We start from the raw sequence: 27135 nt of genomic DNA on the forward strand, positions 1-27135 counted from the left end.
TGTTCTTGATCTTCAGAACGGAGAGCAGGAGATGGAAGTGCATAAAGGTGTACAGGAGTCACTTGTTCCATTCCAGCTAGAATCCATCTTTTAATAAGTGTTCTTGTGGAAACTCAAACAAACATGCAAAATTGCTGGCACAACAAATTCTTGACAGTGATGGAAAATGATCTTGCCAGGGTTCTTGTCTCCGTGGTAAGATGGTCTGCACTGCCTTGGGATGCAAACTTAACTTGTGATCTACCAAGCAACATCGTTATAGTCTATTCCCTCTGACATTCAGGAGCCCTGCTAGGTGATTTTCAGTCAGGATGATGCCCTGGTGCTCCACAACCTCTAGAGAAGCAGGACCTGGGAGCTCACTGTGCCCTGCTTCTTCTTTCAGCACCATATGGCAATGTATTGTCCTTGAGAACCTGCACCAGCCTCCCATTGATAGACGGCAGAAAAGCCTTCAGAGTCAGGGAAATGTTTGTGGCTTCAGCAGAATGATGTGAAGCTCACTTTCTGCCTGCGCCAGAGATCTGAGTTGTCTGATCTCAATCTCCCCAGTCTAGTAGTGATACGCCTGTCACCAACATGAGCTCTGGGTGGGGAAGGGAGAGGAAGGGGGAAGGCAGAGCGACTTCTCTCTGTATCAACTACATTTGAGCAGCAACCACTGCAAATCTCAAGCTGTCTCCTCGGAGACCTGGATGGTGTCAGAAAGGTTAATTTATAGAGAACCCCAACAATGTCAACAGTTCCGCTAAAATCAATCATCTAGGTATGGGAATATAGCTACTCCTGACTTCCAACGATGGGATGCAACCACCTCCATCACTTTTGCGAACATCTGAGGGATGCTGGTAAAGCCGTAGGGGAGCACAGAAACTTGAACATGCTCCTGGCTTACCTTGACATGCAGACAATGCCTGTGGGAATGCATGGTGGGTATAGGAAAATAAATGGCCTGCTAGTCCAAGAATACTATCCAGTCACCTTGCTACAGAGCAGACAGGATCTAGGCCAGGGTAAACATTTTAAATTTGAGGGTCAAAGATCTAGGATATGCTTCAGAACCCTGTCCTTTTATGGGATAAGGAAATAGCAAGAGTAGCAATTCTCACCTCTTTCTGAGTCCAGTACCCTCGCAATACCACCTTCGAAGAACAATAGGGGTACCTCCAGTAACAGGATGAACAGATGGTGTTCCAAAATTCAATCTAGGGTGGGAAGAATGGTCTGTAAGTAGAAGTCTGTGGCCTCATCTGTCCAACATGGCGGATCGCCAACCCGGGAGGAATATTTTAATCCTGCCACCGCTTATTGGGCATGAGCCTACAAGGGCAAACTAAAGCAGTTTATTAGCAGTTATAGCAGGAGGAGAGGAGTTGGAAGACTGATGCCCCTTCTGCCGCACACACTGCCTGCCAAACCGCATCCACCACTGTAACATTACTGAGATGTCTGATTCTGGCTCACTAGTTGGGAAGGTTGTCACTGTCTAAATTGCGAAGAAAAACTCTGGCAGCCTTAATCGTTTCAAATCACACTCACATGTATGGCCCAGAGAGGAAATAGTTGCTTTACATTTGTATCTTTATTAACAGTTATTCTACTCATTTTATTTATTCACATTTAGATGTTTTTCTTCACTGTGCATCAATATTATCCTATACATCATGATTGCATGCCATTAAATCAGATAAAACCACTCCTTTAAACTCCTCGCTCTCTTTCATAACTTCATTCATACTTCTTACAAACTATCATACATATAAAACCTATTTATGCATTTCTAGATTTCTTTCTAGATAGGTCTTGGATGTTGTAATTTTATATATGTATACTACGTGTTTTTCTTCCCATAGAGATCAGGTACAATTTTATTTGTTTAAATCTTTTTATTGGCATTTACTTAATTTCATACAACATGAACAGTGTATTGACACCATGTTTGACAACTTCACAGCGGAGCGATCGGGGTACAAACCATTGTATTACCTGGTGAACTAACAAGCAGGTTACTATAATAGTAACTGATATGGTGCCATTACAATATATGTGGCAATGTGTGGTAAGTAATGAAGACTCTTTAGAGGTGCAAACTGTGTGGTTTATTAAAGATGAATCATCCGAGTGGAAATGCTTGGCTCTCCCTCTGGCTGGTCAGCAAGCAACTGCCAGAGAGTAGAACTATCAGCTATCAAGGAATGTAGAACGCTCTAGGCACAGTGCTCCACAATCCATAGCTGACATACAAGATTACAACATATCCTCTCTCATTATTTAAACAAAGACACAAAATTATAAACTAAAGCAATGCTCAAGCAAAGTCAACATCATCTGGAAGAATAAAGATTAAAGAAGAACATTCAGAATAAATACATAAAGATGAATAAATATTGCAGAAGTTAATTCATCAACAAATAAGTAAAAGTAAGTACTCAATAACCTACCAATACAAATAAGTGTATCAGTAAGTAAACATGTTCAGGTATTTACATATGCAATCTTTTAAGTAACCAGGAGGATAACGATTTCTGTAAAGTCTTACCTCCCGGGTAGGTTGACTCACCGCAAGGGAATCTACAGAAACAGAAGCAGGAGCATCATCTCCTCCCTGTACTACTCTTTGAGGAGCATAGATCTCCTGGGAATTGTAAACAAGGTCACCATCAGACATGGACAAAAACGTATTGTCAAAACAATTGTGTCACCACTCTTGTTCTTAATTAAAACCTTTGAACTCCCATTGCTTTCTGCACGTACATTTCCCTTCTGGTATAAAGCCACCCGCCTGTAATTCCATCTTTCCCCACTTTCCAACACTACACAATATGGCAAAGTGAGTTTAACCTTAAAAGGACCTAAACATTTCCTAAACGAAACACCTGGCCTACCAGAGCGTATTTTAATCCAGTCTCCAGGGCAAATTATTTTGTCTAAGTTTCCTTTGCAGGTCACCTTACCATGTGAAGCGACTTGGGAGGGATTGGTGGAAAACATATCTGTTGAAATCAAGCAGGAAACATTTGTAGAAGTAAGTAGATTTAATGTCCAGCACAGCATCAGCAGGTACACAGATCAGATCCAAGGTACAACTGACTGTCTAACACTAAACCTTCTAGAATTCCAGGTCTTGTTGGAATCATAACATAATATGCAGAGCAGACATCAGAAGAACAGAGTGATGTCATACAAGCACAAATAAATAAATAATTGGCAGAGAAAACATAGAATGTAACACATCCCCCTTTTCCATAACAAAGATAACACTAAACATAATCTCTAAATTTCAATGGTCTATTTGTGACGCGAACATTACGTTTGATCCTTGAGGCAATGGTGTCTTGATTACCCTGCCCTGAAATATCAGAACAAGGTAAATTCTTAGCACAGGCACCATGAACAGCATAGTTACATTTTGCCATTCTTTTTGTGTTCCATAACTTACCATCCTGAGTAATAACAGAATTAGAGAACACTTTTTTAATCTGTATAGGTCTACCAAACTTAGATGAACCTTTAGTCATTAAACCAGGTTTATTAATTCGCACCCAATCCCCTACAACAAAATCATGCATTTTGACCTTCCATTTTTTGTTGTACCAACACATGGTCTTGTTCTGTTTTTCTTCAACTCTTTTAGCCGTGTCATGTACACATTCCTTAGTAATTAATTTATCTTGACATCTATCCATAAGCCACCATGGACAAATTTTAGAGGTCGGATCTCTACCCTTTAATAATTTGAAAGGACTAATTCCAGTTGTAGAATGAGGCGTAATTCGATAAACCCACAACCTCTCTCTCAACTCACTCAACCATTCTCCACGTGCATTAATGACATCAGCAATGTAAGATTTCAACACCCTATTGAACCTTTCTACTTGACCGTTTTCATGCGGTTCATACAAAGATGTACATTTGTGCACAATCCCATGTCCCTTCAAAAAGTTTTCCATCTCTGATGACTTCAATTGGACACCATTGTCCGTTACCAGAATAGAAGGGCAGCCCTCTCGAGCAAAAATCTCCTTGAAAAACAAAATAACAGAATTGGTGGTGGCAGTAGAAACAAACTTCACCTCTGGCCATTTTGAATGAAAATCAATTAACACCAATGCAAATCGTGAATTCTCTGGTAAGTTCCTGAAAGGTCCTGCAATATCGAAAGCTAATTTTTTCCAGGGCATCTCTGGCCATTTCACCACCTTTAAAGGTGGAACATTAGTTCTGAGCATCTTTTCACTTGATACACACTCGGTACATTCCCTTACTGTTCTGTCAATGTACGCATCCATTCCTGGCCACCAAAAAAAAGTCCTAATCAATCTCTTCATAGACGATATACCTGGGTGTGTCTTGTGAGCCAATTTAAGAATCATGTCTTGTATACCCTGCGGTGGAACACATTTGTCAGATTTAAACAAAAAATCATTCTCCATTTCTAACTCATCTGCAACCTTAGCAAAAGGTAATAACTCTTCCATAATCAAATTTTTCTTGGGCCAACCCTCCATCACAAACTTTTTGAGGGTGCTCCACTTATCATATTCACTAATGCAACTGTTCCACTTCTCTTCTGTAATCTCTTGAAACTGATCACCCAATACATCAGCAATAGTTAAGGAAAAATCAACTTCTCTAATAACATCAACATCATCTTGTTTACATGGAAGACGAGAAAGAAAGTCCGCTGTAACATTTTTCTTACCTGGAACATATTCTGTACTGAAATTATACTCCTGTAACTTGGATGACAATCTTGCAATCCTGGCAGTCGAATTCCAACCACCACCAGTAGATAGGATATTAACTAACGGTTTATGATCCGTTCGCAGAACAAATCTACAGCCCCAGACATATAACCAAAAATGTTCAACAGCCCACACACATGCAAGTAGCTCTCTCTCAATCACTGCATACTTCCTTTCACAGTCATTTAGTGTGCGTGAAGCAAAAGCTACATTCCACTCCTCTTTTCCTTCTCTCTGTGACAGAACATCCCCTAAGCCATATAGACTCGCATCTACAGTTATAATACATTCCTTCTTCATCCTGAAAGGTTTCAACGTGGGGGCATTGACAATGTCCTTTTTTATCAACTCAAAAGCCTCCTGTTGTTCCTTAGACCACACATACGTCACATTCTGTCTTAACAAACTTCGCAGAGGTTCCATTTTGGTAGCAAAACCTTGCACAAATTTGCTATAGTACTCACACATTCCTGTGAAAGACAGTAATTGATCTCTATTGACAGGTGATGGTGCTTTGACTATGGCATCAACATTATTTTTTTTTTTAATAATTCCATCTCCAGATAGAGTATGTCCTAGATATTCAACAGAATGTTGGAACAGTTTGCATTTATGGGCTTTTAAGGTAAGGCCATGATCTTCTAACCTCTTGCAAACCTCATAGAGATGCCCTACATGATCATTTTCATTTCTTGAGAAAATCAGAATGTCATCCTGAAAACACTTAACATACTCATCGAAATCTCTGAAAATCAAAAACATAACCCTTTGAAAAACTGACGCAGCCAACGCCAGGCCAAAAGGCATTCTTGTATATTGATATAAACCAAAAGGCGTGATAAATGCTGTCAGTTTCTTAGATTCTTCTTTAAGTTCAATCTGATGGTACGCCGAACGTAAATCTAGCGTTGAAAATATTTTGGCACCTTCAAACATTGATACTACCTCGTTGATATTTGGTAAAGGGTGACAATCTATGGCAATATTAGCGTTCAGCGCCCTGAGTTCTACACACAATCTTAATTTTTGATCAGGCTTGCGGACTAAAACTATGGGAGAAACCCACTCTGCTGATTCAATAGTTTCAATTATGCCCTCATCTGATAACTCTTTTAACATATCTTTCAGTTCTTGTCTTACACTAATGGGTACACCCCTTATTTTTTGCTTCACTGGTGTAGCATTGTCTTTCAATACAATCTTGTGTGAGAAACTCTTTAGCTTTCCCAATTTGTCACAAAAAACATTTTTAAACGAGTTGACAAGTTTTTGTTCTTCACCATCAATCTTGAAATTATCTTCCACTGTGGCCACTTGGTTATATAGTGTATCATCACATAACATAACAGGTTCCTTAGCCCTAGGATTTAATATAATACCCAACTTGTATTGGTCACGCCAACCCAGGACATTGACACCTTTTTTTGCAATGTAAAGTTTTATGTCAGCAGATCTGTGTTTAAAATGTATAGACACTTCAAAAAAACCTTCAACTTCAATTTGATGCCCCTCAAAACTAACGGCCTTAATATCTGGTTGTTCCAACTTACTAAGACAAAGATGATCACTTAACTTCTCAAGCAAGTAATGTTCTGTCATAATTGTCCATGGCGAACCTGAGTCTACCATTAAGGATAATTTAACTTGACGTATTACAAAATCAGCATTGGGAGATTTTTTTATGTGCGCCGGAACAATATCAATTATAGAAACAACAAAACCTTTGTCAATCATGTCTGTTTCCTGTAATGAATCTTGTGAAACACTATTGTGAGTGGTTTCATTACAAGTGAGAAATGAAACTGCTCCCTTAGAGGGTATGGCATTCCGTTTGATATCTTTACAAACACTAGTGAAATGTCCCATTCTACCACAATTTCTACATTCCTTGTTAAGAGCAGGACATCCAGGAAAAGAAGCTAAGTGTGATCTATTCCCACATCTATAACAAACAGTCATACCACCAAACATTCCTTGAGAATTCCTATTGAAACCTCCTCTGTAATTCTGTTGGAAACGTGAAGGTTGAGAACGTTGATAGGTTTGTTGCATATGATTATCGTTCCTGAGTTTAACATTACATATTTCCTCTTCTGTAACTTTCTTATTAGCATTATCTTTAACAACTTCCATCCATTTTTCGGATTGTTCTAAAGCTTTAGCTTCCGAAATAGCCTCAGATAACGTGGGGTTACCCAACACCCACAATCTCTCCTGTATTTTCTTATTTTTAACATGTACTATGATTTGATCTCTGATCATTTCATCTGTTAACAACCCAAAATTGCAATGTAGAGATAATGATCTCAACCCTGTAAGAAAATCATCAAAGTTTTCATCAGACTTCTGTGCCCTTGTATAAAATTTAAATCGATTTAAAGCAATACTGGTGACAGGTTTAAATCTTTTCTCAATACGTAATAAGGCTTCGTTATAGACGTTTAGATTGTCACCACTACCATCGTTCTGTACTGTAACCTGAGGTAAAGATCTAAAGATAACTTGACCTTCTGATCCTAAACAATGAAGGAAAATACTTTTCTTTCTTTCTGCCCCCATACGCTCTCCATCAATTGCCTTCATATATGTAATGAACTCCTCCTTCCATCTTACCCAGGGCATGGGAGGGTCACCCTTAGTTTGTAGGAATTTTGCTGGGGGGTCAAACTGCATATTGAATTGAAGTTGATAAGTAATAAAACAGTGTATAAAGGTTAAAGCTGTACTAATTGTACTTCAGTGAATCAATATAAAGGAAAGCTAAAACAGTAGAAATGAAATGCAAAAAAAAACGATAAAGAAAAAAAAAAATGTTTCTATATATGTAAGTAAAATGTAAACAAAATTGAAGTTAATAGTCTTGCCGTGTAGAAATTTGCATCCAAAACGATCGGAATTGATGTGAAATACGCTTCGTTATCGAAGCTCCGTGTATTGTTAGTTTCTGTTGTCCTGGCAACCTAAAATGGCCGCCGACGTTATGACGCGCTGCGTAAAGACGCGTGATGATGCGAAGATACGTGATGATGCGCTGCGTGAAGACGCTGGAAGAAGCTGGCGAAAGCTCGCGTTGACAGCAGTGGTAGTATCTTGGCAACAGCTCGCGCAGAAGAAATGACGTTTCCTTAGCAACAGTATACACTCACGTAGGAGGAAAGCGGCTGCTCGCGTGAAATGACAGCGGCTGCTCGTGTACAAATTGAAAGATGCAGATGACGCTGACAGTTTCGAAATGGGAGAAATGTACAAAAATAAGCAATTGGATGCAGGAAAGTCACAGGAAAACGAAATTTGAAACGTTCCAAAGGTAAAATCCAAGACAGGTAAAATATGGAATAAAGCGTTGGTATTCTTCACAGAGTGAAAAACGAACACAGGAACAGTTTAAATAGAGGTAATCCGAGGTAAACCAAGGTCACAATAAAAGGATACAGCCGCAGGTGCTATCAAAACACATATAATGAATTTTATGAAATTAACTGCCGCTGGTGCAATCAGAGCACATTTAAGGAAAATTGTAAAAAATCTTTAGACACTCCGTACCTGTGCTGGTAAGATGACAGGAGTGTAAAGTGGTTCTTTCCCTCGTCGCCAAAATATGTTGAAATCAAGCAGGAAACATTTGTAGAAGTAAGTAGATTTAATGTCCAGCACAGCATCAGCAGGTACACAGATCAGATCCAAGGTACAACTGACTGTCTAACACTAAACCTTCTAGAATTCCAGGTCTTGTTGGAATCATAACATAATATGCAGAGCAGACATCAGAAGAACAGAGTGATGTCATACAAGCACAAATAAATAAATAATTGGCAGAGAAAACATAGAATGTAACAATATCTTTAGTTACAATCTCCTTTATCCATGTGGGAACCAATTTTGTATTGGGTGGTCTCCCACGCATCATTTCAAAGGGCGTGTTATTGGTTACACTGTGCACACTAGAGCGATAAGCCCAAACCATGTCCTATACCATAGAGTCTACATCTTTACCACTGGAAATGGCCATTTGGATAACACCCTTAATAAGACGATTAACTCTCTCAACAATTCCGTTCCCCTGTGGATTGTATAGGCTGTGCTTGATGCCACAATTTTTTTTTCATTTCTAGAGATGTTAATTGCGTACCGTTATTTGTTATAAGTACTGAAGGTAGCCCTTCATCTTTTCAAATCCCCTTTAAAACATTAATGGTAGTCAAAGTTGTAATATCCTTAGAGAATTTTACTACCAACCATTTCGTGTGAACATCCACCACAACAATACCAAAACTTAAGTTTTCCTTAAGGCTATTCATTGGACCAATGAAATCCATACATACGGTATGCCAGGGTAAACCCGGATCGGAGATGTGACCTGAAGATGCTTGTATGCCAGTTTTCAAACGCTTATCGCTCTCTTTGCAAATTTGACAATTTGTAACATAAAAATTCACATCGGAATCCATGCCTTGCCACCACCAATTTGTCCTTAACCTCTGTTTTGTTAGAGTTTGTCCGAAATGTCCCTCATGGGCCAGTTTAATTAAGTTTTGTCTTAAAGAAGCCGGAGGAATGAACATGTCTCCCCTCATGATCACAATATCTTCACATACTGACAATTCATCTAGAATTTTAACAAAAGGTCTATTGGTGATAGAAACAGTAATCTCCCTTTTACAACCTTCTTAAGTTCTAGCATGGCATTGTCGGCAAGCATAGCATTGACCCACACATCTCTACTTAAAGCCTGGGGTTCACACATGCTCAAAGCTTCTTGAATAAAAGCGACAGCCACCTCATTTTCTTTCTTCAAAACGGCAACTTTATCAACCAATTACCAATCTAGTGACAATCTTGAGAGACAGTCGGCTTGTATATTTCTCCAACCTTGAATATACTCAATATTATAGCAAAATTCCTGGAGCCGAGAGGCCAATCTTGCTAATCTGCCTAAACACTTTGTATCACCCCTTGGCAGCAGCAGTCTTATAAGAGGTTTATGATCCGTTTTAAGTGTGAATTTGGTTCCCCATAGATAAGTTCTAAAATATTCACAAGCCCAGGCAGCAGCTAGAGTTTCACGTTCTATGACTGAATAATTACTTTCCGATGGGGTTAGAGTTCTTGATGCAAAAGCTACAGTTTTCTCCTTACCATTGTGGATCTGAGCTAAAACTGCCCCTAGACCAGTAGCACTTGCATCTACAGTAAGAACAGAATGTAATTTCGTATCAAAAGGTGTAAGAACCTCTGCACAGCAAATGTCTTTTTTAATGTTTTCAAAACAAGTCTGTTGAACCTTATCTCACGAAAAGCCAACCCCTTTCTTTAAAAGAGATCTTAAATCAGTTGCTTTAGTAGAAAAATGCTTAATGAATTTGGAGTAATATTCGATTAATCCCAAAAAGGATCGCAATTTATTCTTGTCCGATGGAACAGGAGCCAATCGAATAGCATCCAAAAGATTCTGTTTGGGCTTTACTCCTTGTTCTGAGATTCATATCGTAAGTAATCCACCTTATCTACTAGGAACTTACACTTATCCTGCCTAAGTGTTAAACCTGATTCCCTGATCCGGAATAGAGCTTCACGAAGAGTATGGTTGTGCTGATCTACTGTGTCCCCAAATATCAAAATATTGTCTTGAAAGAAAATGATATTTTTGATCCCCTTAAACAAAACATTCATCATCCTTTGGAATATGCTAGCAGCAGAGCATAATCCAAAAGGCATCCTAACACATTGGTAAATGCCCTCTGTGGTAATAAATGCTGTCAAAGGTTTGGAGTCGTTATATAATCTAATCTGGTGGTAGGCGTTTTTTTGATCCAATTTTGAAAAAAACTTTCCACCACTTAATGCAAAAATTAATTTATTAATATTAGGAAGGGGAAAGGTATCAACTATTACATTTTGATTGAGAGACCTGAGATCAATGCAAAACCTAAATTTGCCATTGGATTTCTCAGTGATAACCACTGGCGAAACCCACGAAGAGCTTTCAACTGGCTCAATTACACCTGAATCAAGCATATCTTGAAGCATTTTTTTCACTGCTTCCCTGGCTATCAAATGTGTTCTGCGTGCTTTATCCTGAACTGGGATGTCATTAGGCTTCAAAATTATTTTATGCACATATCCCTTGAAGCAACCCAATTCTTCTTTGAAAACATCCCTAGCTTCTTTTAAAATATCTTCCAAAGAAGGATCCTCTATAACTAATACCTGTGTCGGAGCCCTGGGATCTATAATGATAGATAAGTCAAATTGATGCAACCATCCCAAGATAGGTGGTCCATCCTTTGCAACATAGACTTTACCATCTGTTGTTCTGCCTTTAAATTCAATAGTTGATTTCATGAAACCTATAAGGTCAATGGTTTCTCCTTGATACCCCCCAGGATTAATATATTTTGGATGTAATTCCCTGTTGGGCCAGAGTTTGTCATAAATACATTTGGGAATAATAGTGTACATCGATCCACAGTCAACCATCAGGTCCACAGTTACACCATTAACTCTAAATTCTGCTTTAGGTCGGTTCTTCCTACCACTTTGATCATCAGGATCATCAACACATAAAATCTTATCTACTTGTAAAGACATATCATCAACATCAACAGGTGTAGTTTCACTACTATTATCTATAGTTGCAATCCTTTGTTTAAAAGATTTTCTGCACATGTTTGAAAATGACCTTTTCGTCCACATTTTAAACAATTTTTGTCAATGGCTGGACATTTATAATAGTCAGGATTATGAGCGCCCCCACATCTGTAACATGACCTAAATTGTTGTCTTCCTCTTTGAAAACGTGTTCTTTGAAAGTACTTTCCACGTTTAGACATAGCTGCAACTTCTGATTCCCCACACAGTACTTAAGAAGTATTGCCGCCAAAAACTTCTTCTTTTTTGTTCATCTCACGCATACAATGTTGTGAGTGTTAAAGGACTTTTGCTATTTCAATGGCATCTTTCAAAGTTGGGTTCTTTGCTTCCCAAAGTCTTTCTTGCGTTTTCCTGCACTTACACTGTGCAATAAGTTGGTTTTGTACCATTTCATCTGTCATCGCACCAAACTTGCATTTCAAGGATAGTTCTCTTAGTTTCGACACAAACTCATCTATTGACTGATTTTCCCCTTGTTTATGAGTGTAAAATTGATGACGATTCATAACTATGTTAATTTCTCTTGCAAATCTTATTTCCAAACGTTTTTTAGTTTCCTCAAAGACATTCTCAATGGCATTACCATTAGGTAAAGTTGCACCAGGTAGATATTTAAAAATACGTTGGCCTTCTTTTCCAAGACTATTCAACAATAAAGCTTTCTTTCTTTCAGCACTACATTTTGATCCTTCTATTGCATCAATATAGTTTTCAAACATTGGCAGCCAATCCTTCCACTCTATTGCAAGTGGTCCAGGAGAAGCTAAAAATATAGGTGGAGTAACGATAGTGCTTTGACTAGCCATGTCAAACAAAAGTCAAATGAGAATAAAAAAAATAAATAATAATAATGCTTGGTTTTAATATTTGAATACTCTGTTGTAATAGTTGAATACTCTGTTGTAGATGAAAATGAACTGCACGGTGGTTGCCATGGAAACCGAATGAAATAGAAATTGACAAGAAGGATTACAAATCCACTGAAGTTCTCAAAATATGTATACAGTGCAGTTAAATAATATAGTTGTTTGAATTAATACCTTTTAAAAATTCACTTAACGTGCAAAGTACTTCAAGTAAATCTCGATCTCGATCCTGATCGATATATTCCTTCACCGGAGCTCACTTTGTTGGCAAAATGACCGCTACGTCGTGCGTGCGTGTTTTCGATTGGAAATTGGCCTTGTTGTGTTAGCGCGTCGAGCGCGGTTTACTTGTTGTTTCTAGAGAAAGTCAAGCGTAAATAACGGAATGACGTATCAGCTCAAGACCTTCTCACGTCACTGCAATCAACTCAGGCTGCTTCCACCTCGCGCTCTACTTCAACGGCCAAATCCTCCGAACACTTGGAAATTGCCGATTTTTGCCAAAAAAACGAAAGTACTCACAGTACAATTGTCCAAAATTAGTGAAGCTCCTTCTAGTATCTGCACTGATACATGTTCAGAACAACGCTGAACCAATCTTCGTATTCGCGCTGGGTTCCAGACAATTCCACCTCAGAAACCGAACAGCCAAGACGTCGCCAAAATGTGGTAAGTAATGAAGACTCTTTAGAGGTGCAAACTGTGAGGTTTATTAAAGATGAATCATCCGAGTGGAAATGCGTGGCTCTCCCTCTGGCTGGTCAGCAAGCAACTGTCAGAGAGTAGAACTATCAGCTATCAAGGAATGTAGAACGCACTAGGCACAGTGCTCCACAATCCATAGCTGACATACAAGATTACAACACAATGCTAATTAGACCTTATGATAGGACCCTCATTAGCCATTCTTAAACATGGTGCATTACATAATCGAACTGTGGATATGGGGTTCAACAAAATGAGGACAACGTAACCTGAGGGACAGGGTAGGCGCTGCGGTGTGCTGGAAAGTGGCAGCCCCCTAAATCAATAGTGTTATTTGTTTAAAAAAAAATAAGAGCGAACCCATTGGGTTGAACACCCTTGCGAAACATTAAGGTGAAAAACGTTTGCTTTTCAGTTCTGAATGGGTTGGTTGGGCTTGGCCCACCCTCTAGAGCCAAGCCTGAGTGACAGACACCTTCGCATTAAGCGCGTGCTGAGCGCAAAGGAATGGGTGAGAAAATAAAAAAACACTCAAACATCAAAATTTTTGCATAAAGAGCAGAGCACAAGAGTTGAAATTACTGCTGTCAGATTGGAACGCGCGTGGCAGTCTGTAGGTGAGGCGAGCGCTTATTGGTGGTGGCGGGGGATCCTTCCTGATTACGCTATACCCCTTGGTTCGCCCCATCCCGAAGGGAGTGGGGACGTGGCTGGACCGGGCACCCTATAGGAGGCCAACCCCACGGAGCACAAACCGGATTGGACGGGACATGGGTAATGAGAGGGATGAAGACAGGAATGTTACTGGACAGTGAATAGGACACACTGCCTCTCAGGCACCGTTATTTATAGCTTGACATTTGTGATTGATCAACACAAAATAACAGCACATATGTAATTCAACCCGAAAAAAAATCAAATCTAAAATCCGATTGGTTTTACCTACTTGTGCTTTTATACTTATATGACAATACATACTCTGGGACTTATTTACAAGCCTCTTGCGCCAATTTCCAGTCACTTTCATGGGAAAAGTGACGCAAAAGTGGCGCAAGGGGCTTGTAAATCTGCCCCTCTGTGCCTGAGCCAGTATAAGTGAAATTGATATTTACCCTTTGGGTTGTTGGAGGACTAAAGACATCTTAATGAACCTGTCTAACACATGTGCCAGAATTGAGGTTGGAAGGCGCTTGAACACACTACCTAAGAAAGATGGGTGGGGCTGGCAAGAGCTATGTGTCACTATGTTTGCCACAGAATATTTTCAAGTGAAGGTCATATCAGTTGCACTTTGGGCCTCCAGGGATATTGTCGGCCGAAGGTGTAGAAACGCCTTCGACGTGGTTTGAGCTGAAACTGTGAGTGGTGTGTAAAAATAGAGGGAACGTGAGGGGCTCCTTTCCCACAAGCCTGTCATCACCAGCCATGTTGCATTTTGGTTTACAAAAGGCTCTGTGTTGGATTAGGGTCACGTACTAATGATATGTTATGTTGCATTTAAAAAGTCACCTACGGCACTGATTCAGGTTCTGGAAAACATCCAGCCAATGTCTTGTCAATAAAGTTTTTTTTATTTTTGTTTACCTTGCATGTCACACGCCGGAATCTCCGTGCGAGCGATGATGGCGGCAGCTTTGGTTTAGGAGATAACGCTGAATCACACACGGTAAGAAATGCGAGCAATAGGGGCAGCGATAATGTTGAGCCACCGCACGTTCAGTTAAATTGCTCCGAAGGTACTATTTATATAAGAGCATCAATATCACAGAACACGTAGCCGACTATGAAACGAAATGTGTTCGTATGTTTTTGTTATATACACCGTTTGTGTTTGGTTTTATTTAGATGACATTACATTGAGTTTAGGCAGGATGTTGACCTTTCATATCTTTTTTCATTTGTTGACCACTGTATTTTACTGATTTATTGAATCTATTACGGATTTTTCAGTCTCAAATTGCTAGCTTATAATACCTTATGAGTTAGATAATCACTATACATTCTTGTAAATAACTATAACATGTGTGTGAACTAGAGGAGTTATAGACATTCATTTTATATTACAGACTTCCCTGAAGAAGGCAATGCGCCGAAATGCATTGGAAGGATTTTTGTAATGGAAGGATTGTTGTGAATTATTAATTGAAGAATTGAATGTTCATGAGAAATTCAACATACAACAGAACTCTGTAGAAGTATGAATAAAATACTTTGAATATACTCAAGAAACTTTTCTAAAAAAAATGTATTTGATAAAAAAAATCTTTATTGACAAGACATTGGCTGGATGTTTTCCAGAACCTGAATCAGTGCCGTAGGTGACACCCACACATCCTAGTGTTGGTGCAATCACTAGTAGTTTCACATTATACTCCTGAGCGGGGAGTAATCCTATGAGCACGATATACTTTATTTACCTGCAAAAAAAGTTCCGCAGTGCACAGCAAATAATTTTTGTGGATTTAAAAAGTCCACACGTGCCGCACTTGCAGTTCAAACCCAGCAAAAGTACCAGAAAAAGAGGCAAGCCTTCATACCTGCTGCAAGAATACTGGCTGCTGCCTGTCAGAGGAACATTGGAAGGGCTGTATCTCTTGCTCATTTGAACTCGGGACTTGATTCTAGAGGTGTGCAAGCCAATTTTGTGAACTCCTCCACATGCATATTTGACCTTGCATCTCTTGACTACCAGCATTACTCCTTGGAGTATTATTTTGACTGTGGCCTAAATATCAATCCTAGCAATCCAAAAGACTGGTGTTCTGTACTAAAAAGAAGTGGCCACCTTTGGGTCTAAGAATACATTGAGTTATTTTAAGGAGCAAGGGTACTAAATTCAACACAGACCCAGGACACATTGTAATACTTAATGATGTCTTAAAGATTTTGGATGCGGGTGATATCTTCTTCCTAATACTACTTTACCATACAGCAGCATACGGCACTGTTAGCCATGAAACCCTACTCAAGATCCTTGCACCGTAATAGTGACTGAGTGTCTATGCCGAAATGGTTTTCTTCCTTTCTTTCATCTAGATCCTAGCTTGTAAGCGCTATTTCAATTCTGCCCTCAAAATAATAACCTGTGGTGTACCTCAGTTCTTTATTTTCTCACCACAGCCTTCAACCTATACAAGCAACCGCTAGGAACAATGCTGCCAGACAAAAGGAGTGCTTTGCAGCAGTATGCAGATGATTTTCATTTGTATCTCAGAATCTCAAACGTTCATGTTCTCTGCACCTATAAATCTTCCTGGAAAACTGGATAAATTGTATGTCTTCATTCGGTGTGATACTAAATCCAATAAAAACAGAATTCCTCCTCCTCCTTCAATCCACTGACTTCCTCTCTCATGTGGAAAAATGTATAGGAACACTCAGATCTAAATACCTCACTGTACTGGTTCCGTAATGCAAATCTCTAGGTTACACCATGAACCAAAAACTATGAATATACATATCATGAAAACTAATTAGCCCACTTCCTTCCATCTTTCACCATGGGCGCTAAAACCATTCACCCCTCCTGCAAATGTTAGAACCTTTGTTTAACCACTGGTGCTGTCTCATTTTGATGCTGGTAATGCTGTCTGGTTTACGTAAATTGATTATGGCCTGCAAGGCTATCTGCAAACAGTTGCTCGCCTTGTCAGAGGTGTCAGGCTTACATTGTGCCTATAATGAAGGACCTCCGTAAGCCGTTGCAAGAGACCAGAATTCACTCCAAAATGACCTGCATCATCCGCACAGCTTTCCTTCTTCTACTCCTCAGCCATCTCAAGACAAGCTACAGCTACCTCAACTTAAGGTAAAAGAGACACCAGCAATAAAACTACCCTTCTCTTGGAATTTCTGAAAAGAAAACATAATCCAAGTCAATCAATCAGTCCTTCTCTTCTCAGGCACAAAGTAGTAGTTGTATTGATAAAATAGCAGTTTATTTAGACCATAGTCAGTAAAAACTGAGTAAATATATTAAATTCACATTAAAGCAGTCTAAAATAATAATACAATTAGCCAAAACTTCAGTTAAAACCCCTTCCCAGCGCACATTACATCAAAAAAGTCCATGTTAAACAGAAGGTGAATCGCTTATCTTCTAAGCTGTATCTTACACTTTATAAAAAATGTTTTTAAAATTTAGCTCCCGGCTTGTAAAAAATGTCAACAATTGAACAGAACAGTAAATGCCCATTAAAATTTCTACTGCGTAAACTACAAGTAAGACATTCAGCATCCAATAAACCTTAAAATCCAAACGTAATTTCTGTAACAGCATATGCATCGGTGGGTTAGTTAACTTTGACTGGTAAGGGTACGGTGAGTTTGCCTGCCATGACTCCAATAAATGACAAGTAGGTCGCTTTGTGGCCAAATAACCTAGATTCCCTGAGCCTTGATTCCCTTGCATTTCATTTCAATAGTTTTTTCAAAAGCAGCTGAGGCTCCGCCACAATATAATTTACCATATTCAAACTTATATCCGTTGTTCGGGTCTTACTCTTTCACCCCATATCAGTCCACTATTGGAGAATTCCATTTGAAAAAGGTTGAGATTTTTTGATGAACCGCACAATGGAGTTTACACCAAAAACACAAACTCGATATCCATGTCAAGAAATTCCAGGACTGCATGCAAGATTCTACTCTTGTAGCCTGAGCCATTACACCATTGGGTAATCCAAGTATTTATTTGAAACATTTGCCTTTTCTCTTATCCCAATTTAAATTTGGCCTTGGCATAAGAGTTCTGACCCTTAAAAACACTGTGGGGGCACCATAGCCCGATAGGCTGTGAATACTGGCGGCATGGAAGGACCAACAAGTTCTTTTTTTAATTTAGTTACCCTCCTCACCGTTGATAAAGCCCGGGATTCCATAGCTTCCAGGTGTAAATTCCAATTTAGTTTTTCATTAAATATCATCCCCAAATTCTGATACGAGGTGGCCACCTCTGCATACTTGTTCCCCAGTACCCATGTAAATGGCATAGACTTTCTCCCAAATTTAACAATTTTAGTTTTTTCCATATTGATGGTTAAATCATTTGCCACACAATACTTACAGAAGACCTCAAGTTTTCTTTCAAGCCCTATCTCTGTCAGATCCACAATTGCCAAATCATCTGCAAGTAGGAGACGCAATACATGTCTTCCTCACATTTTGGGTGGGAAGGCTTTGACTTCCATCATGGCCTTTGACAGGTCAGTAATGAATAAAGGGAATAATGTTGGAGCCAACACGCACCCTTGTCTAAGGCCATTCTCCAATTCAATTCTTGATACTGAATCTTTCATGTCCAGTTCCATCACAGCCCAATCCTACCAGGTAACGCCCTTCTAGAATAAACAGAAGACAATTGGGCATACCCATATTCTTCAACTTGAACCACAAAATTGTACGATTAGTGAGGTCAAATGCTGAGTGTTAATCTATAAAGCAACACAATAGATTACCTTTAGTTTCTATAGCCTTCTGCCCCATTGCTCACAAAGAAAAAAAGGGGGTCAGATGGTTGGGTGATAGTCTGCGCTGGGTGGTGAGAAAGAATTCCCTATGTATACAATCAGGCAAGCTCTAAGGATAAGGAGATGGCCATCCACCATCAATCAAAAATCCGTATTGAGAACCAATACCGTTTATACAACAAATTCACAACATATCCTGAGCTAGAGCACAAAAAATAAATACAGTCATGTAAAGTAATTTTAAAGTTCATTTTTTGTATAGAATTAGTTTTCTTTTTCTCAAGCTTAACTTTCTACTTGCTGTAAATACGGCTGTATTCTTAGACTATTCTTGCTATAAGTAGGTGATTGTATACCTTGTGATATTCTAGCCTTGAAGAAGTCTGTGGCGAGAACCACAACAGACGAAACACGTGTTGGCAGCTAGACTGTGTCTTGGAAGATTACACACTTGTGAATAAAAGAAGAAACAAAGAACTTTACATGACTGTATTTATTCTTTGTGCTCTAGCTCAGGATATGTTGTGAATTTGTCCCATTGCTCACAAACTGAAGCAGTGATCGATCATGGAATGATCCTGTTTAAAGACTCAATCAATTAGGACCAAACCATTGCTCTCTATCCAATCCTTCATTTACAACAAGATTGCTTTGGAGTAAAGCTTGCCCGCCACATTTTTCAAGCTAAGCCGATGGAAATTACTAGGATGAGAAAGATAATTTTTCCTGAGGGTTGGTTTGATTACAGCACCTTTCCAACTAGCTGGAAAAAATCCAGTTTTGGTTACAGAAATAAACACATTTGAAAAGAATTGTGCCCTCCAGAAGGAATTTGATTTTGAAATTACTACAGGTAGTTTATCTGGGCCTGCAACCCTCATCAAATTGAGGGAAGGTATTATCTTTTTCAGCAAGTTTTCACTTAGATAACTTAGCAAGCTCTTCTCTGGGTAAACCCAAGCACTTCTTTCTGGGGACTCAGTTGCCTTATAAATATTGCTTATGTATGTTTTCCACACTTTCTCAGGTACCGTACACCTAATTTCCTTTTTACTATCCATCTGTACTAATTTCCAGATGTTTTTCATACTTGTCGCTAAAATTAATCTGTAGGGAATCAGTAAACATGGTATGGTTTTAGGAAGTAGCTTTGTTTAGCTTAAAGGTCAAGCGTGACCGCTCTGCGCCAGCTCAGAGCCAACTGCTGGCACTCAAACGTCAGGCTCTCCCAGTTATCACAGATACAACAGAACAAAAGAAATAAAGAACATTGCATGTCACAACATACCATAATAGGCCTGGCCACTAGATTACAACAGTACTCCTAACATGTCTTTCCAGTTTGCTTTACAGTAACTATTTCCTACCTTTATCAGAGCTGTGTACTGCATCGCAGCCTTGTAAAAAATTTACCTCTCCTCAGCACCATTTGGGAAACCTTTTTGTGGGTCAATTTCTGCAGACTCTTTTTCAAAGTTTGTCACTGACCATAGTTGTTTTTTTACGAAATGGGGCGCCCATCTTAAGGTGGAAGCATTACAAGTCTCAGTCATTGAAGTCAGGCAATCCACCACCTCCAGAATGGTATGTTTAGACCATTTTAACACATCATCTAAATCTTCCTCCCTCAAAGGGGTCATTACTGGTCTGCATTAACTAAGCCCGGGTGGATAGCTCCACTCCGCCCGCGAAGTGTAAAGAGATTTGCCTCCTATGCGTTTCGCGGAGAAGGCAAATCTCCACACACTCTGCAGTGGAGCGGTGTTGGCCAGCCCCTGCCTCCACCCTCCTATATTAAACAAGTACTTCTGCATTACTTAAAAGTAAATTAAGACCACTTACCTGTACAGTGGCATCCCCGGGCTGCCCTCCTACTCTTCCCCCCCGTGCATGCTCAATTCTCGCAAGTTCCACAGAGTTTGTTTGCAACTCAGTGGACATCCGCATAGCCCCGCTACGCCCACTATGGCCAGGGTTAACTCGCCATCTTTAGCACATTTCTAGAAATTAAGGTTACGATACCCCCAGATAGACGCCTAGCTTCCAATTCAATTGCATCTTTCCTCAATTGCATAAAACCGATTTGACTTAGGTTTTCACAAGCTAACCATGTCTCCTGGAGACAAATAATTTCATTTTCACTCCATAACTTATTGAGCTCAACGGATCTACATAATTGATTTTCACCATGCACATTCCTGGAGAAAACACCCAGGTTGCCTGGTGACCCTACTGCCTAGTCCATTTAAACCAGCCAAAATGAATCATTCTGTTGGAAAGAACTTAAACATGTAAAGCAGTTACTAGATGGTGGAATCTTCTCTGAATTATCTGTTATTCTACTTCTACTGTGACCTCTAAACTTCCTCGAGTATATACCCCACAGACTGCTTCTGGGGCATTAATCCTCCTTTCTAAATAAGCTAATTTATTTTTCGCTCAGGCCAACATTATTATTTAAAAATAATGTGTTTACCATCAGTTTCTCAATCCCCTCATTTAAAAGAGGCTGTAGGCCGATATCATTAAATTCTGACTCCTCATTCTGTATTAAATTAGCTACCAGTCGGTAATAAAATCCAACTTTTGTGTGCTCTCTGCCTTTTCCTATTTTCCAAAAAGGCATTTGCTCAATATCTCTTATCGCAATGACACCAAGGGAGGAACAGTTCTGAACAGCTCTCAACAGATATGATCCATTCAAGGGTTTCCATTTATTAGTTTTTTACCATCTATTTGGACGCCTAGGTACATGGCGGTGTTTTTCTGATCGGACCTCTGTACATTGGGCGGGCCCTTAAAGGGTTCTTTACAAGGGTTTTAATGATGGCACACAGGCTGTGGAACTGTGTATCAGTAGAAGTTGTTGTCAAACAGAAAAATTCAATTTGTCTATTCAAATTGCACCTAGTGTCTAGTTCTGCTCTTTCCCTTTCCTCCCCCTCTTCCTGCACTAACTTTCAATCCACCATGCTTGCTACCTCTGAGTGGATGCACTACAGTCAGCTGAAGCTTAACCCTAACAAGACGGAGCTGGTGCTGATGGGTGGGCCAGCCAACCCTTGGAATTCCAGCTTCTGGCCTCCCACTCTCGAGACCTCGCCCTGCCCTGTCAATTCAGTAAAGAGCCTGGACGTCATTATAAGTAGTGACCTATCTATGAGGCCTCAAATTAATGCAGTTACATCATCCTGCTTCTTCCATCTGCGCAACATATGCAAAATCCAAAGGTTCCTCACCACTGAGACGCTCACCCTTGTCATCATGGCTCTCGTCACCTCCCGTATTGACTACGCCAACTCCCTCTATGTTGGAATACCGGCTCTCCATCTACACCGGCTGCAGTTGGTGCAAAACCAGGCGGCCAGACTGGTCTTTCGTCAGCCCAAACATCAACACGTCTCGCCCCTGCTGAGGAGACTGCATTGGCTTACTGTGGCCTACCGCTGTATGTTCAAACTTGGCTGTATTGTTTTTAAGGCTCTTGACGATCAGGCTCCAGCCTTCATCACCTCCAGCCTTCAGCGTTACACACCCTCGAGAGACCTTCGGTCCATCTCCCACAACCTTTTGATGGTGCCAAGGTACAAACGTAAAAAGCATGGTGGCTCGTGTTTTTCTTTACTGGCCCCCACTCTGTGGAATTCCCTCCCCATTTCTCTCAGACTCTGCCCCAGCTATGTCCACTTTCGCAAACTTCTTAAAACCCACTTCTTCCAGTTAGCCTATTGAGTTATTCTGCTGCACTGCTTACCCGCTGTTGTCTTTGAGTGCCATGAAACCATTTTGGTGACCATGCGCGGTATAAATGTTTTTAACATAACATAACATAACATAACATTATCGCCTACATGTAGGGTTCCTTTTGCCGCTTCGCTGAGGTTCTGTGAACTTTCTCAACAACATTGTTCAATGACTGTATTACATAATCCCCATTCCTATCATTCCCTCTAGGATATATTTTGCAGTATTTAATTTCATGTGAAGCACTCCCATGCTCCTATATTAGGTTTGTGCTATAAAGCACCATAAATAAATAATAAACAAATGAATCAGTGGAGCCTTGTCCATTCAGGTCCAAAGCTGGTCGTAGGGCTGTGTAATTCTGATCCTACTAGCCCCTCACCTAAGAAACCTATAAGGGCCTCTCACTTTCTGGCCGCCTTAATTAACGCTCGCTCCATTAGGAAGCACTACTTGGACGTCTTCAACCTCCTTGTTGACAGATCTGTGGACCTTCTGTTCATTACAGAGACATGGCTTGATACCACGTCCAATTCCATTGTCACCCAGGCCACGCCCAAGCGCGGACCACCCAGATGGAAGAGGGGGCAGAGTGGCTATTATCTACAAAAATAAATGGGACTTTCGTAGTGGGGACTGCAAAGCACTTGACTTCAGCATCCGCTTTTCGGCCCATTTGGGAGGCTCCTTGATTTATAGGCCTCCTGGCCCTGCTGGGTCCTTTCTTCAGTCTTTTGGTGACTCTGTTATTCCTCAGGCTCTCCGATTCTCCCACTACATGGTTTTAAGTGACCTTAATATTCATCTTGACCATGCAGAGGCCAGGGAATCATCTGACTTTTCGGATGTTCTGCACCTTGCCCAACTCTCCCAGTGGATTAGTAGTTCAACCCACGTAGCAGGACACCTTTTGGATCCTATTGTTCTTATCATAGAAGCTGACAGCTCTTCATACGGCCTACTTGTCAGATACGGCGCACAGCGGCCCTTACCAAGGAGGCCAGTGCAGCCAGGACTACCAACCCCATACCTCCGTTGCCTCACCAGGGAACTTGGACCTATGTCCTCAAGAAGTTCATTCCCATGAACGAAACGCGTTGGCTGGCAATTTTGGAAATAAAGGATTATTCAAGACTTTAACACCACAAGACTCATTGATTACTTGAATACTACTGGTTTCAATACCGAGTGGTGCACCGTTCCAATTTGACTTCTTCATTTATCTGCACAGCAGTTGGCACTCAAAAACGGTAAGTGCTGGAGCAGTTTTGTGCACACTCAAATCAGATTGACTGTGTGCTATACTTAATAAGGGAACATCTCAGGATAGTGCGGTAACCGTGTCCGCCGTTGTTTGGAACTATAATCCACATTCTGGATCCTATATGCACCAATTTTCCCATCGCGGTAGAAGATCCGTGCCCAGTCCCCTGGTCGGACCGCTTTCTAAACTATTTTTCATGGACTATCAAAAATGCTGACCCCCTGCTCCTAGCCACTGTAAATCAGCATTTAGCAAAATTGAGCCGCTTGCGTTCAATCACGCCCTGGCTGCCTCTAGGCCCTGCCCCCTGGATGATCTTGAGGGCGGCCTTGCTGTATTCACAGACTGGGTGACCAACGCAGTGGATACATTAGCTCCGTCATTTCCTCCCAGGTTTTCTAGGGAGTCTCCTTCGAAACCCTGGTTCACTCCAGAACTTAAAGCGCTCAAACATGAATGTAGAGTACTTGAGTGGCGGTGGCGCCACAGTGACTTTTTTTTTTTTGCAGAGTTTTATATAGCGCAAACTTGACCCGAACCGAATCCGGTATCAGAGCGCTTTACATAGCACCAGTTACATTACATGAGGAGACACATTCATTTTTGTTAGGCACGGGGAGATTAAGTGATTTGCCCAGAATCACAGAATGTTTGGTGTCGTTACCGAGACTTGAACCCAGATACCCAGGTCCGAGGTAGCGGCTAAACTGCAATTTAGGCTTAAACATAAAACCTATTATGAAGCCGTAATCCAGGCCAAAAGGTGCTTCTATTCAACACGTATTGACTAGACTAATAATAATGGCAAGGAAATCTTTGCAATTGTCCAGAGCTTCACGTCTCCTACCGCCCAATCATATACATCGCCATCCAATGAGAATCTTTCCTGCTTTTTATGGATAAGATCTGTACCATCTGGCGTCTTTTTCCTCTTGTGACAGCACTGTTGGGGCTTTGGCGTTGTTATCATAGGCTAACCCTACCCACTCCCTCCAGGCTTTTAGTCCAGTGGACCGGTCTGACTCTCTTAAAATCCTAAAGGGCCTGAAGTCAGGCTCTCCTTCGAACCTTGCTCAGCCAGATTGTTGGCTGCTGCGGCTGAGACTATCAACGCCGAAGTAAACCTCATCATTAATTTGTCCCTGCAGAATGCTTGCATTTCAGAGGTATGGAAGCAGGCCAAGATTCTTCCCCTCCAAAAAAAGCCTTCTTTAGATCCTCTTAGCCCAAGGAATTACCTCCCCATCTCCCTCTGGCCCAGTTTAGCTGAGAAGGTAGTGACTAAACAACTCACTGAGTTTGTTGAAAGCGCGGGCCTCCTGCACCCGGCTCAGTCAGGGTTTGGGGCCTCCCACAGTACGAAATCAGCCCTGGTAAAGGTCTTGGAAGCCATCCGAGAGTGTTTGGATGCCGGCGGTAGAGCGGAATTAATTTTGCTCGACCTGTCAGCGGCGTTTGACATGGTCCCGCATTCACGGCTTCTTCCGCGACTTACTGAGATTGGGCTCTCTAGCACTGCGTGGGGCTGGCTCAGGTCCTTCCTGGATGGACGAGTCCAACAGGTCTGGCTTCCACCGTCCTCTTCCACTCCCCAGAAAGTGACCACAGGAGTCCCCCAGGGGTCCTCTCCTAGCCCCCTCCTTTTTAATGTTTACGTTACACCACTAGTTTACCTGGCAGAAGAACTGGGAGCAAAGACTATCACCTACGCTGATGATACGCAGCTCCTTTTCACTTGGGAAAGCTTTGTTTGTCCTCCATTTTCAAATGGCTTGCTTTCGCGCAGCTCAAATGCAACCAAGAGAAATCCAAAATTCTTCTCTTCAGGAAATTTCCACCTAAGTTTAGGGACACTCTCTGGCCTCCAGCGTCTCCCCTGCCTACCTCAGTTGGAAAGCCCGTTAAGAATTTGGGGGTGTGGTTTGAAGAGAACCTTTCCTTTTCCACTCAGGTCAAAAAGCTTACTGGTACCTGCTTTAACCTTCTTAAAACCCTAAGGAAGTTCCTTTCCCTTTTGCCTAGGGCTGGGAAGGAGACAGTAATCCGCAACCTTGTTCTATCTTGGCTGGATTACGCCAATGCTCTTTATGTGGGTATCCCTGGCTACTTATTGAGGAAGCTCCAGGTGGTCCAGAACGCGGCAGGGAGGCTTCTCCTTAATATATCTTCCAGAAGTTTTGTGAGCCGCTACTTGCGCTCATTGCATTGGCTGCCCGTGGCTGTAAGAGTTAAGTTTAAATCACTAGTCATTGCCCATTGTGCTCTCTACGGCCAAGGCCCTTCCTACCTGCAAAAACGCTTCTCTTTTTATACCCCTCTGAGACAATGGGACTCTTTGCCTCAACTTTTGGCTCTGGTTCCCCGCTTCAAATGCTAGAGGCTGTGGGGCAGCTCTCTAGCCTGGAAAGCTGACGTGGCATGGAACGCCCTTCCCTTTGCCCTTTGGAACACTAAGGATCCACTGCCTTTTAAATAAAATAAATAAATAAATATATGTGTCTTGTAAAGCGCACTGCTGCCCTGAGGCATCGTGGCGCTGTAGACCGCTGGGGAAACCGTCCTGGCTATCCCTCTGAGATGGTCCCTACTGGGTATCTCCAAGGTGAAACCAGGCATCCCCGGCGAATGTGGGGGGCTGTTGTAGAGATGAGGCAAGCTAATGCCCAGAGTTGCCGAGTGTGATCCCTGGTTATAGTAGGCACCGAGGCGAGAATTATCGAGTCCGCTGACCCTGGTCCACGACCATGCCGCGTCGGGAATTGAACCCTAGTCCCGGGACGTTCTCTGCTTCCGGGTCTGCCGCCTCTAACCAGTGAGCCACACCAATCCACTTAAAAAGCTTTTCAAAACACATCTCTTTATCTAGTTACTCTTTTCAACCCCTCGTATGGCTCCGTGCCGGGACACTCCTGAGTATCTGTGCGCATTGCAAAATGAAATAACATAACATTCTGTGCAGGGTAGGAGAAGGCTTGGAAGCATGACTGCTGGGCAAATTTGCCCCTTAATTCTGGGTGTGTCCATAGGGCCTGAAAAGGTTTTTGAATGCGAGAGAGTGGCTGATTATAGATAACCTGTGCAGAGAGTATTGGGTTTGGGTCATTAGAACCAGCCCTACAGAACTGGTCTTGTGTTATGTTTCTCGGCACCATCTTGGAGTCGGCTGGTTTCCACTTTCTCCTTGTGGTGGCCATCTTGGAATTAGCATGTGAACATTACTTCTCTCACCTGGACAGGCTATAGAGAAAAGGACTGGCTACCCCTGCTTTTTGGTGGCCATTTGGGAGTGTCCTTGTTGTCATTATTTCTTCACGCATTGGGAAGGGCATAGAAAGAGAAATGGACTGTCACTTCCCCTGCATTTGTGGGCCATCTGGGAAGGGGCATTTTGGCATTATCCCTCACCCCTGGTTCAGGAAGACATTATTCCACATACTGGTTCCAGGAATTCTTATGTTAATGCCATCCTCCCTCCACTGATAAGATATTTTCATCGGATAGTAGACACACTATCACAATGAAGCTAAGCCCCGATCCCTCAGGATCCAATGGTTTCATCATCAACTACCCACCCAACTTATCGAAAAACGCTACCAAGAAACACAAGCATCACCTACTCAGGGCCAGATCTGACCTGAAACATTAATCTCTGACGTCTACTTCTGTACTAACAAAGGCACCAGAGTTAATGA

At 41.3% G+C, this 27135-nt stretch overlaps 1 protein-coding gene across 2 annotated transcripts in view; it reads left to right on the top strand.

Annotated features, from left to right (window-relative positions):
* Positions 1-12597: 12597 nt before the first annotated feature.
* LOC147679802 (histone H2A.V-like) overlaps positions 12598-27135 on the top strand; it is a 171541-nt gene continuing 157003 nt past the window's right edge. The window contains exon 1 of one of the 2 annotated variants that reach the window (XM_086944754.1): positions 12598-12931. In XM_086944754.1, the coding sequence (XP_086800880.1) occupies positions 12836-12931 (96 nt within the window). In that variant the 5' untranslated portion in view covers positions 12598-12835. The remainder of the gene's footprint in view (positions 12932-27135) is intronic. The other variant, XM_086944755.1, reaches the window with a different exon arrangement.

The sequence above is a fragment of the Lissotriton vulgaris genome, chromosome 11 (assembly GCF_964263255.1).
Source record: "Lissotriton vulgaris chromosome 11, aLisVul1.2, whole genome shotgun sequence".
NCBI lineage: Eukaryota > Metazoa > Chordata > Amphibia > Caudata > Salamandridae > Lissotriton > Lissotriton vulgaris.